The sequence below is a fragment of the Salmo salar genome, chromosome ssa01, assembly GCF_905237065.1.
Source record: "Salmo salar chromosome ssa01, Ssal_v3.1, whole genome shotgun sequence".
Lineage (NCBI taxonomy): Eukaryota > Metazoa > Chordata > Actinopteri > Salmoniformes > Salmonidae > Salmo > Salmo salar.
The window spans coordinates 99,390,561-99,403,290 of NC_059442.1; the positions used below are offsets into that span (position 1 = coordinate 99,390,561).

At 45.3% G+C, this 12,730-nt stretch overlaps 1 protein-coding gene across 1 annotated transcript; it reads left to right on the plus strand.

Annotated features, from left to right (window-relative positions):
* Positions 1-2,080: 2,080 nt before the first annotated feature.
* Positions 2,081-11,852, plus strand: LOC106611067 (ankyrin repeat domain-containing protein 1). Its single transcript, XM_014210927.2, has 9 exons — positions 2,081-2,306; positions 3,566-3,748; positions 3,887-4,009; positions 4,172-4,279; positions 4,925-5,023; positions 5,150-5,248; positions 10,642-10,740; positions 10,855-10,953; positions 11,149-11,852. Exons 1-9 carry the CDS (start codon positions 2,280-2,282, stop codon positions 11,239-11,241), a joined length of 930 nt encoding a protein of 309 aa, XP_014066402.1. The 5' UTR covers positions 2,081-2,279; the 3' UTR covers positions 11,242-11,852.
* Positions 11,853-12,730: the final 878 nt, after the last annotated feature.

Below are 12,730 nucleotides of genomic sequence, written 5' to 3' on the forward strand. Positions count from 1 at the left end.
CCCGTAGCACTCACATCGGTAGCCATGAAGCACTCACGTCGGCATCCATGAAGTGCTTTGAAAGGCTGGTCATGGCTCACATCAACACCATCACGCCGGTAACCCTACATCCACTTCAATTCGCATACTGCCTCAACAGATCCACAGATGATGCAATCTCAATCGCACTCCACACTGCCTTTTCCCACCTGGACAAAACGAACACCTATGTGAGAATGATGTTCATTGACTACAGCTCAGCGTTCAACACCATAGTACCCACGAAGCTCATCACTAAGGTAAGGACCCTGGGACTAAACACCTCCCTCTGCAACTGGATCCTGGACTTCCTGATGGGCCGGCCCCAGGTGGTAAGTGTAGGTAACAACACATCTGCCACGCTGATTCTCAACACGTGGGCCTCTCAGGGGTGCGTGCTTAGTCCCCTCCTGTACTCCCTGTTCACCCACGACTGTGTGGTCAAGCATGACTCCAACACCACCATTAAGTTTGCTGATGACAAAACAGTGGTAGGCCTGATCACCGACAACGATGAGACAGACAGCTTATATGGAGGAGGTCAGAGACCTGGCAGTGTGGTGCCTGGACAACCTCTCCCTCAATGTGATCAAGACAAAGGAGCTGATTGTGGACTATAGGAAAAGGAGGGCCAAACAGGCCCCCATTAACATTGATGGGTCTGAAGTGGAGCGGGTCGAGATTTTCAAGTTCCGTGGTGTCTACATCACCAACAAACTATAATGGTCCAAACACACCAAGACAGTTGTGAAGAGGGAACGACAAAACCTTTTTCCCCTCAGGAGTCTGAAAAGATTTGGCATGGGTCCCCAGATCCTCAAAAATTATTCTGCTGCACCATCCAGAGTGTCCTGACCGGTTGCATCACACCTGGTATGGCAACTGCCTGGCATCTGACTTTAAGGCGCTACAGAGGGTAGTGTGTACAGCCCAGTATGTCACTGGGGCCAAGCTTCCTGACATCCAGGAGCTATATACTAGGCGGTGTCAGAGGAAGGCCCAAAATGTTGTCAAAGACTCCAGTCACCCAAGTCATAAACTGTTCTCTCTGCTACCGCACGAAAAGCGATACCAGAGCGCCAAGTCTAGGACCAAAAGGCTCCTTAACATCTTCCACCCCCAAGCCATAAGACTGCTGAACAGTTAATCAAATGGCCACCCTTTTTTTTTACACTGCTGCTACTCACTGTTTATTATCTATGTGTAGTCACTACAAATTACCTTGACTAACCTGTACCCCCACACATTGACTCCCTAGCCTCTTTATTGTTATGTAATTTTATTGTGTTACTTTTTGTATATATATATATATATTTACTTTCGTTTATTTCGTAAATATTTTCTTAACTGTATTTCTTGAACTCCATTGTTGGTTAAGAGCTTGTGAGTAAACATTTCACGGTTAAGGTCTACACCTGGTGTATTCGGCGCATGTGACAAATACAATTTGATTTGATTTATTTTTGTGGCAGTTTTCGTTTTTGTATTAAAATAGCATATATGCGTTAGGACCTCTCCATGTACTTTTTTTTTTACCATATGACCTCGTGCATATCAAACTCGAGTAAGTCAGCTCAGCTCTTCCTGGCAAACGCAAGTGGGTATCACAAACGGAAGCACATAGCTGAGCTGTTTTGTCACCCGCCGCCCGGTAAATCTGACTAGGCATTAGGCAGGCATTATGCGATGTCGCCTTATATATGAGGAGAGTGCGAATGACTGAAGGTGTCTAGCAGTTTAGGAATTCGTTTCTTTACACGCCGCCAATGGTGACATCAGCGCATACCAGGGACTCATGCCAGGCTGGACGATTGACTAGACACCTTGGGTCGTCACTAGTTACCACAGCCACAAAGTCATAAACACCCTATTTCTGCATTTCTCTTCTTAAAATCTGATTTTAAACCTAACCCTGACCTTAACCCTGACCTCAACCACATTTCTAACCTTATGCCAAACCCTGGCCTTAAATTAAGACCAAAAAGCTAATTTTAGTTTTCATACGTTTTCCCCCAATTTAGCCAATTTTGACTTTGTTGCTGTGGTAACTAGTGGAAACCGACACCATGTCCCGGGCTGGTAAGCGGTGCCACTTGAATAGCGGGAAACATGACCTGACTTCTGTTTTTAGAGGTACCAATACCAAGCGCGTAAGCTATATAAAAGATGATGGATCTCAGCCTCACTCAGAACAGAATTGACACTGACCACTTTGGAAGTTGAGCAACTGGACTACTTCTCACCACATAGACAGACTAGATATGGGACTGAATAGCGTTGAAAAGCTGGTAGGTTGTTTCTCGCGTGTGTCACTATGATTTACTCTGCATCAGTTGGGCACTCGATGATTTCCTCTGGGTTTGGGCTGTCTGGATGTTGTTACTGATAGTATCAGTCTCTGGTTGGTAGGCTTGTGACACTTAGGAGAGTGTCATTACATTCTGAGATAAGTTTGTGAAAGGTTTCTTTCTCGGCTAAAACGGGTATATAAGACCGAATTGGAATCCAAGTAGTCGTCTCTTGACAGCCGTTAGTGCTGAGAAATTAACCGACATTTCAGTAATTTTTCGTTTCACTTCGATTATTAGAATTCCATTTCGTTCTGTTCTTTTCTGCTAGCTCAATGCACACATTGCACATTTTTTGTTGTTGAGATAAACTGTGCGATGTAGTAGAGAGTTATAGTTTCCAACAGGCAACATTCAACATAGTGCAGAAAACATGGTAATTAAATACAGGTATTTATTTGTTTTTATTTAACCTTTATTTAACTAGGCAAGTGAGTTAAGAACACATTCTTATTTAAATATATAATCCATTGCATGCCTACTTGTCCAGTCTGTGTTTATTTTATGCCTGTAAAGGAGACAGAAGAATGCATGATCAAGAGCAGTTGCTTCTTGAGATATCTGTACCTGAAAATACAAGATCTAAGTGATTGATAGTTTGTATTCAGCAGTCATAGAAGTATGCCTTATTTACTTTGAAGAACTACTAAAATAGTGATCTTATCAGACAGCACAGGCTGTCTGACAAAGAGATGAGATGATGACATGGAATGAAATAATAAAGTCATCAAATAAAACACATTTAATATAGTGGTGTTTTTGAGGTTTTAAAAGGCTTCTAAAGTTGGTAATTTCCAATTCTCCCTCGTGAAAAATGTATCAACCCCTACAGAAATGTCCATTAATTATAATCCACATAATAATGCACATTTCCTGTTGCTGCAGGATTATTTTCCTGCTGTAGCAAACTGGCTCTAATTAAGATCCTACAATTAATGATGGTTTTCATTTGGTCCAAAATAATCCATCAGTTGGTCACCTAACAGGGTTCACTTTGATTAGTCTGTAAATGAGTTGGACACTGCTCTATTAGCAACATCCATCCTTCTTTGGCCCTTGATCAAGACAGAAACATCTCACAAGGGGAAGGCTTTGGTGTGGATGGCTACCTGTCCTCCAGTCTGCTTTTTCCTCTATTGGAATAGAATGTAGTGCTTATGAGGATGGTCATCTCATCTCCAATCTGTTTTCTCTCCCAGGTCACTGGTAAGAGGTGTGAGGGAAAGGGGGCAGGCGAGCACCTGTCAGGGGCATTTTCAAAGAGTGTGTACGAGGCAGCCGTCAACCAGGAGAAACAGGATGCCCGGAGGTCACACAAAGACCTCATCCCAGAGGAGAATGAGAACAACACCCAGGAGGAGATCACAGTTGTCGTTCTTAATGTGAGTTTTTACAGCACCTCATATGCTTTGTACTCAATTAAAAACACTGAACATTCTACTCACCTTCCAATGCTTGATTGCTTCTGAGCCATATCATCCGTTTAAAATGGACCTACTGTATACCTTGTTCCTTTTCAGACAGACAAATCAGGCCGGGTGAAGATAGAGACCGTGGATGACCTTTTCAACATCTTGAAACTGAGGAAGAGGAGGAGGGAGAGGAAGGTGCAGAACAAGAAAGAACCTGAGCCAGAGATCATTGTACGTCCCACCACTTCCTGGTCACAATCTCTCTCTCCCTCTTGCTTAAAATTCCTGACCATAATCAAGAAGAGGGAATTCAATACAAAAGGCCAACAATAGATTCAAACAAGTCAAACTACACTAAGCTAATGTAACAAGTCTCTTTTCGTTGTCACACAGCCCGACACAGTGGATGAAGACATGTTCCTGGAAGCAGCAATGGAGAATAAGTTGCTTGTGATTGAGAAGTACCTGTCAGGTGGAGGTGACCCCAACGTCAGTGATCATGTGAGTACTGCATCATGTCTCTCTTATGATGACACATGGACTGCCATCTCAGTCAGTCTTTTGACATGCCAGAAGCTACATTGATTGAGATACTAAATCTTGAATTACAGGCAGCCGAGGGCCAATATAGCCCTAGTCTCTCAATGTCATAGGACACGTAACAGGCAGCCGACGGCCAATATATCCCTAGTCTCACGATGCCATAGGACACGTAACAGGAAGCCGAGGGCCAATATATCCCTAGTCTCACGATGCCATAGGACACGTAACAGGAAGCCGAGGGCCAATATATCCCTAGTCTCACGATGCCCTCGGACACGTAACAGGCAGCCGAGGGCCAATATAGTCCTAGTCTCTCAATGCCATAGGACACGTAACAGGAAGCCGAGGGCCAATATAGTCCTAGTCTCTCAATGCCATAGGACACGTAACAGGCAGCCGAGGACCAATATATCCCTAGTCTCTCAATGCCATAGGACACATAACAGGCAGCCGAGGGCCAATATATCCCTAGTCTCTCAATGCCATAAGACACATAACAGGCAGCCGAGGGCCAATATATCCCTAGTCTCACAATGCCATAGGACACGTAACAGGCAGCCAAATGAATGTGCCAATTCTGTCTGCCCTCCCTCTCTTTTACAGTTCCTAAGGACAGCACTACACAAAGCCTCATCTAAGGGCCATGTGGAGGCTGTGAAGAGGCTGCTGGAGGCTGGGGCTTCTATTGAGAAGAAAGATAGAGTAAGTTCTCTCTCTCTCCCTGTTACACTCACTCACTCATCAGAGCTCTATTTGCATACATGGGAAATGGTTCGGAATGGATGGGAACTGTCATCATCCTAACTCTGTATGTCCCACTCCCTCCAGTTGGACGCCACAGCAGTACACTGGGCCTGCAGGGGAGGCAGCCTGCCTACTCTGGAGCTGCTACTCAATGAAGGAGGGAGGTTCAACTCCAGAGACAAGGTACATCACTGAGACAGAGAGCCCTTAAACTCCATTTGTGATGACCAACATTAGAAACATATGGAGTTTTCCTCCATATGGAGTTTTCCTCCATATATATACAGAGCAATGTAAAGAGTGTATATAACAGTATATGGATGCTTTGCGGTCTGACTTCCCCCTCTCTCTGGTTTCTCTCAGCTGCACAGTTTAGGGATGCTTTGTGGTCTGACTTCCCCTTCTCTCTGGTTTCTCTCAGCTGCACAGTATAGGGATGCTTTGTGGTCTGACTTCCCCTTCTCTCTGGTTTCTCTCAGCTGTACAGTATATATATATATTTTTTTTTTCTTTTTTTTTCCCAAGATGGCGTAGCAGTTCAGACGTCCTCTACCCTCCTCTTGTCGTGTCCCGTGTATATATATATTTACATATTATTATTTTTTCTTCACTTATCTTTTTATATATATATATATTTTTTTAATTCTAAAAACTCAACCTCAAAGCACTCTCCTGCAACCCGCCTCACCAATTTAAAAAAGAAAGTATTATTTTACTTCATCTGAATTCCACAACAGAAGCTAGCAAGAGGTTAGCCATTTTCACTGGCTAACGTTGAAGTTCAGCTAGCCACGGTTAGCTGTCCTCAGCTATCCGTTAGCTCGAAAAGCTATCGCCAGTTTTTGTACAGCGCGACTCAGACCAGAGCATACCGGACCTATTCTCTCTCCTTTCCCCGATTTCTACCGCAGGCTCTGGACATTTACACCTGGATCTTGCAGCTAACTAGCTGCTACCTGAGTGACTATTGGCAACGTCGGTCACGGAATTAACACACATTATTACGGAGCTAGCCAGCTGAAGAGTTCCGTCAGCCACTCCTGGGCTATTCCTGAGTTAGCCAGCTGAAGTGTCTCCTGGGCTACAACTCACCTATCCTGACCGTTTTACTGCCGATGCGGAGCCCCATCGGGTCTTCACGACTGGACCACCGACGTTATCTGCCCGAGGGAGTTATCCAACTGGCCCCTCCGTCGCGACGTAACCTGATCGTCCATCTGCGGCCCGCTAATCGTTAGCTGTCTTTTCGGCTGCGATCTGAATAGGTCTATCGGACACTTTTCTTGGGCCACTATAACTAACTATTTTGCCAACTTGGACTGGTCCCCCCTTCCACACGGAACCCCACTAACCCACAGACGGAAACGCACGAGGTGGCTAAAAACAGACCTCCCTCCCATCTTCCACCAGCTTGCTACCTATGGCCCGGCTAGCTGTCTGAATCTCACTGGACCCTTTGATCACTCGGCTAAGCATGCCTCTCCTTAATGTCAATATGCCTTCTCCATTGCTGTTCTGGTTAGTGTTTATTGGCTTATTTCACTGTAGAGCCTCTAGCCCTGCTCATTATACCTTATCCAACCTCTCAGTTCCTCCACCCACACATGCTATGACATCTTCTGGTTTCAATGATGTTTCTAGAGACAATATCTCTCTCATAATCACTAAATGCCTAGGTTTACCTCCTCTGTACTCACATCCCACCATACCTTTGTCTGTACATTATACCTTGAAGCTATTTTATCGCCCCCAGAAACCTGCTCCTTTTTCTCTCTATTCTGGACGTCACAGACGACCAATTCTTATAGCTTTTAGCCGTACCCTCATACTTATTCTTCTCTGCTCCTCTGGGGATGTAGAGGTGAATCCAGGCCCTGCAGTGCCTGGCTCCACTCCTACTCCCCAGGCGCTCTCTTTGATGACTTCTGTAACCGTAATAACCTTGGTTTCATGCATGTTAACATTAGAAGCCTCCTCCCTAAGTTTGTTTTATTCACTGCTTTAGCACACTCTGCCAACCCGGATGTCCTAGCTGTGTCTGAATCTTGGCTTAGGAAGTCCACCAAAAACTCTGAAATCTTCATCCCTAACTACAACGTTTTCAGACAAGATAGAACGACCAAAGGGGGCGGTGTTGCAATCTACTGCAGAGATAGCCTGCAGAGTTCTGTCCTGCTATCCAGGTCTGTACCCAAACAATTTGAACTTCTACTTTTAAAAATCCACCTCTCCAAAAACAAGTCTGTCACCGTTGCCGCCTGCTATAGACCCCCCTCGGCCCCTAGTTGTGCTCTGGACACCATATGTGAACTGATTGCCCCCCATCTATCTTCAGAGCTCGTGCTACTAGGTGACCTAAACTGGGACATGCTTAACACCCCAGCCATCCTACAATCCAAGCTTGATGCCCTCAATCTCACACAAATTATTAATGAACCCACCAGGTACAACCCCAAAGCCGCAAACACTGGCACCCTCATAGATATCATCCTAACCAACGTGCCCTCTAAATACACCTCTGCTGTTTTCAACCAAGATCTCAGCGATCACTGCCTCATTGCCTGCACCCGTAATGGGTCAGCGGTCAAACGACCTCCACTCATCACTGTCAAACGCTCCCTGAAACATTTCAACGAGCAAGCCTTTCTAATCGACCTGGCCCTGGTATCCTGGAAGGATATTGACCTCATCCCATCAGTAGAGGATGCCTGGTTATTTTTTTTAAATGCCTTCCTCTCCATCTTAAATAAGCATGCCCCTTTCAAGAAATTTAGAACCAGGAACAGATATAGCCCTTGGTTCTCCCCAGACCTGACTGCCCTTAACCAACACAAAAATATCCTGTGGCGTTCTGCATTAGCATCGAACTGCCCCCGCGATATGCAACTTTTTAGGGAAGTTAGAAACCAATACACACAGGCAGTTAGAAACGCCAAGGCTAGCTTTTTCAAACAGAAATTCGCTCGTGCAACTCCAACTCTAAAAAGTTCTGGGACATTGTAAAGTCCATGGAGAATAAGAACACCTCCTCCCAACTGCCCACTGCACTGAGGATAGGAAACTCTGTCACCACCGATAAGCCCACTATAATTGAGAATTTCAATAAGCATTTTTCTACGGCTGGCCATGCTTTCCACCTAACTACCCCTACTGCATTCAACAGCACTGCACCCCCCACAGCTACTCGCCCAAGCCTCCCCCATTTCTCCTTCTCCCAAATCCATTCAGCTGATGTTCTGAAAGAGCTGCAAAATCTGGACCCCTACAAATCAGCTGGGCTTGACAATCTGGACCCTTTCTTTCTAAAATTATCTGCCGAAATTATTGCAACCCCTATTACTAGCCTGTACAACCTCTCTTTCGTGTCGTCTGAGATTCCCATAGATTGGAAAGCAGCTGCTGTCATCCCCCTCTTCAAAGGAGGTGACACTCTTGACCCAAATTGCTACAGACCTATATCCATCCTACCCTGCCTTTCTAAGGTCTTCGAAAGCCAAGTCAACAAACAGATTACCGACCATTTCGAATCCCACCGCACCCTCTCCGCTATGCAATCTGGTTTCAGAGCTGGTCATGGGTGCACCTCAGCCACGCTCAAGGTCCTAAACGACATCGTAACCGCCATCGATAAGAAACAATACTGTGCTGCCGTATTCATTGACCTGGCCAAAGCTTTTGACTCTGTTAATCACCACATCCTCATCGGCAGACTCAGTAGCCTTGGTTTCTCAAACGATTGCGTCGCCTGGTTCACCAACTACTTCTCTGACAGAGTTCAGTGTGTCAAATCGGAGGGCCTACTGTCTGGACCTCTGGCAGTCTCTATGGGGGTACCACAGGGTTCAATTCTTGGGCCAACTCTTTTCTCTGTATACATAAATGATGTCGCTCTTGCTGCTGGTGAATCTCTGATCCACCTCTACGCAGACGACACCATTCTGTACACTTCTGGCCCTTCTTTGGACACTGTGTTAACAACCCTCCAGACGAGCTTCAATGCCATTCAACTCTCCTTCCGTGGTCTCCAACTGCTCCTAAACACAAGTAAAACTAAATGCATGCTCTTCAACCGATCGCTGCCTGCACCTGCCCGCCTGTCCAGCATCACTTCTCTGGACGGTTCTAACTTAGAATTTGTGGACAACTACAAATACCTAGGTGTCTGGTTAGACTGTAAACTCTCCTTCCAGACTCACATCAATCATCTCCAATCCAAAGTGAAATCTCGAATTGGCTTCCTATTTCGCAACAAAGCATCCTTCACTCATGCTGCCAAACATACCCTCGTAAAACTGACCATCCTACCAATCCTCGACTTCGGCGATGTCATTTACAAAATAGCTTCCAATACCCTACTCAACAAGCTGGATGCAGTCTATCACAGTGCCATCCGTTTTGTCACCAAAGCCCCATATACTACCCACCACTGCGACCTGTACGCTCTCGTTGGCTGGCCTTCGCTTCATAATCGTCGCCAAACACATTGGCTCCAGGTCATCTACAAGACCCTGCTAGGTAAAGTCCCCCCTTATCTCCGCTCACTGGTCACCATAGCAGCACCCACCTGTAGCACGCGCTCCAGCAGGTATATCTCTCTGGTCACCCCTAAAGCCAACTCCTCCTTTGGTCGTCTCTCCTTCCAGTTCTCTGCTGCCAATGACTGGAACGAACTACAAAAATCTCTGAAACTGGAAACACTCATCTCCCTCACTAGCTTTAAGCACCAGCTGTCAGAGCAGCTCACAGATCACTGCACCTGTACATAGCCCATCTATAATTTAGCCCAAACTACTACCTCTTCCCCTACTGTATTTATTTATTTTATTTATTTTGCTCCTTTGCACCATATTATTTATATTTTTTATCTCTGAACTTTCTTCAAACTACAAATCTACCATTCCAGTGTTTTTCTTGCTATACTTTATTTACTTTGCCACCATGGCATTTTTTTTGCCTTTACCTCCCTTATCTCACATCATTTGCTCACATTGTATATAGTCTTTTTTTTTTTCTACTGCATCATTGATTGTATGTTGTTTTACTCCATGTGTAACTCTGTGTTTTTGTATGTTGTCGAACTGCTTTGCTTTATCTTGGCCAGGTCGCAATTGTAAATGAGAACTTGTTCTCAACTTGCCTACCTGGTTAAATAAAGGTGAAATAAATAAATAAAATAAAAATATATATGCTTTGTGGTCTGACTTACCCCTCTCTCTGGTTTCTCTCAGCTGCACAGTTTAGGGATGCTTTGTGGTCTGACTTCCTCCTCTCTCTGGTTTCTCTCAGCTGCACAGTATAGGGATGCTTTGTAGTCTGACTTCCCCCTCTCTCTTGTTTCTCTCAGCTGCACAGTATAGGGATGCTTTGTGGTCTGACTTCCCCCTCTCTCTTGTTTCTCTCAGCTGCACAGTTTAGGGATGCTTTGTGGTCTGACTTCCTCCTCTCTCTGGTTTCTCTCAGCTGCACAGTATAGGGATGCTTTGTGGTCTGACTTCCCCCTCTCTCTGGTTTCTTTCAGCTGCACAGTATATATATGCTTTGTGGTCTGACTTCCTCCTCTCTCTGGTTTCTCTCAGCTGCGCAGCACTCCTCTCCACGTGGCAGTGAGGACTGGACATTATGAATGTGCTGAGCACCTCATCCATTGTGGAGCAGACGTCAACGCTAAAGACAGAGTAAGACATTCAAACCCTAATATGACAAAATACAATCATCTCAGTACGGCTTCAGAAACCCACCATTGCACTTCTTGTAATATGGTTGTGTTGCTATTAACTATTTTTAACCAGGATGGAGACACACCCATGCACGATGCTGTGAGGATAAACCGATTCAAAATGATCAGGCTGCTGATGATGTATGGAGCCAGTCTTAAAACTAAGAACACCGTTAGTACTCCCTAATCATCCAATTATCATATTTTCACATTCATTCAGTATATTCCGGTTGGTATGATTATTAGTGGCTATTGTATGAGCATAGCACCCCCTACAGTGCATTTGAATATTGATGTTTGATACAGCAAGGTGATCTATTTTACAAATGCTTAGTTCATTTGAATGTTTGTGTTTTTTCCCATGCAGGAAGGCAAGTCCCCTAGAGAGAATCTTCTGGCTTGGCAGAGTGGCGCTAAATACATCCTGTGTAACGTCAACAATGACAAATCTGTCAAGTAGAGCAATGACTGAGGTCTTGGGAAAATCCACCCAATGACTGAGGTCTTGGGGAAATCCACCCAATGACTGAGGTCTTGGGGAAATCCACCCATTCTTTCAGATGATCATTAATATTTGATACTGATTGATTTGTTGAATGCTGATATTGCTGGCCAATGTTAGGGCTGTAGCTTCCATCCATTTTGATGTTGTGTTGAAGTTGTCAATTGAGATTCTGGGGAGATGTATGTAAGCGTTGGTTAATGAGCAAGACAAATGCAACGGCATGATACTGTGGGACTTTACAAAGTGACCTGTTTACAGTGCTACAGTATACTTCGTTTGAACATTCAAACGAGTTTTAACCAAAACTAGTTTCTGGTTACATTCACCTGTTTAAACACGGAGACAGAAGTGATAACAGTGAGCTGGTAAGGAAAGTTGTTGTTGGTCAAGATTATGTTTTTGAACAGGAAATCGTTTGAGATATATTTTTGATGTTTTTAAGAAGAGATTCTGGAATGCAAAGCGTCAAGAGACCTCACTGAGTTCTGTATGTATTGTAAAGTTCATCTGTATAATTCGCTTGTTATTTATTGTTTAAGTCAATAAACCAATCTTATGTTTTAAAATACTTTTTTTGTAATCTATTGTAAATATTTTTCTTGTTTGAGTCTCTGTAAATAAACAATGTAGCCTATAGCTTCAAAATATTAAACTGGGTGGTCCTTGCATTCATAGCGCCTCTCAGTGGCGACCCGTCATTCAGGGCATGTTGGGCAGAGCCCCACCTGTTTGGAGCCTGTTACGTATACTCCCTCTCTGGCCTCTAGGTCATCAGAATGCTGATTATCTCGCACACCTGTCACCATCGTCAAGTGCAGCAGCACCTCATGACACTCACCTGGACTCCATCACCTCCTTGATTATCTTCCCTATATCTGTCACTCCCCTTGGTTCTTTCCTCAGGTGTTAATGACTCTTTTTCATGTCGGTGCGTTGTTTGTGTTTATTTATTAAAACACTCCCTGTACTTGCTTCCCGACTCTCAGCGCACTCGTTACAGAATAACACCTCACATAAGGGAAGCATCAGTGTTTTTTTGTGCCAGTGTAAATGACGTCGGGTCCGGGAGCTGCTACAGGCTCTCATGCCTCAGCCAGATCGCCAGGCTCCCCCTGCCTCCGCCGGCTCGCCAGGCACCCCTGCCTCAGCCGGCTTGTCAGGCTTTCGTGCCTCAGGCGGATCGCCAGGTTCCCCTGTCTCAGCCGGCTCGTCGGGCTTTCATGCCTCTGCTGGATTGCCAGGCTTGTCTGCTTCCCCCGGCTCGTCAGGCTCTCATGCATCAGCCGGATCACCAGGCTCCCGTGCCTCAGCCGGTCTGTCAGGTTCCCGCGCCCCAGCCAGCTCGACAGGTTCCTGCGCCCCAGCCGGCTCGACAGGTTCCCGCGCCCCAGCCAGCTCGACAGGTTCCCGCGCCCCAGCCAGCTCGACAGGTTCCCGCGCCCCA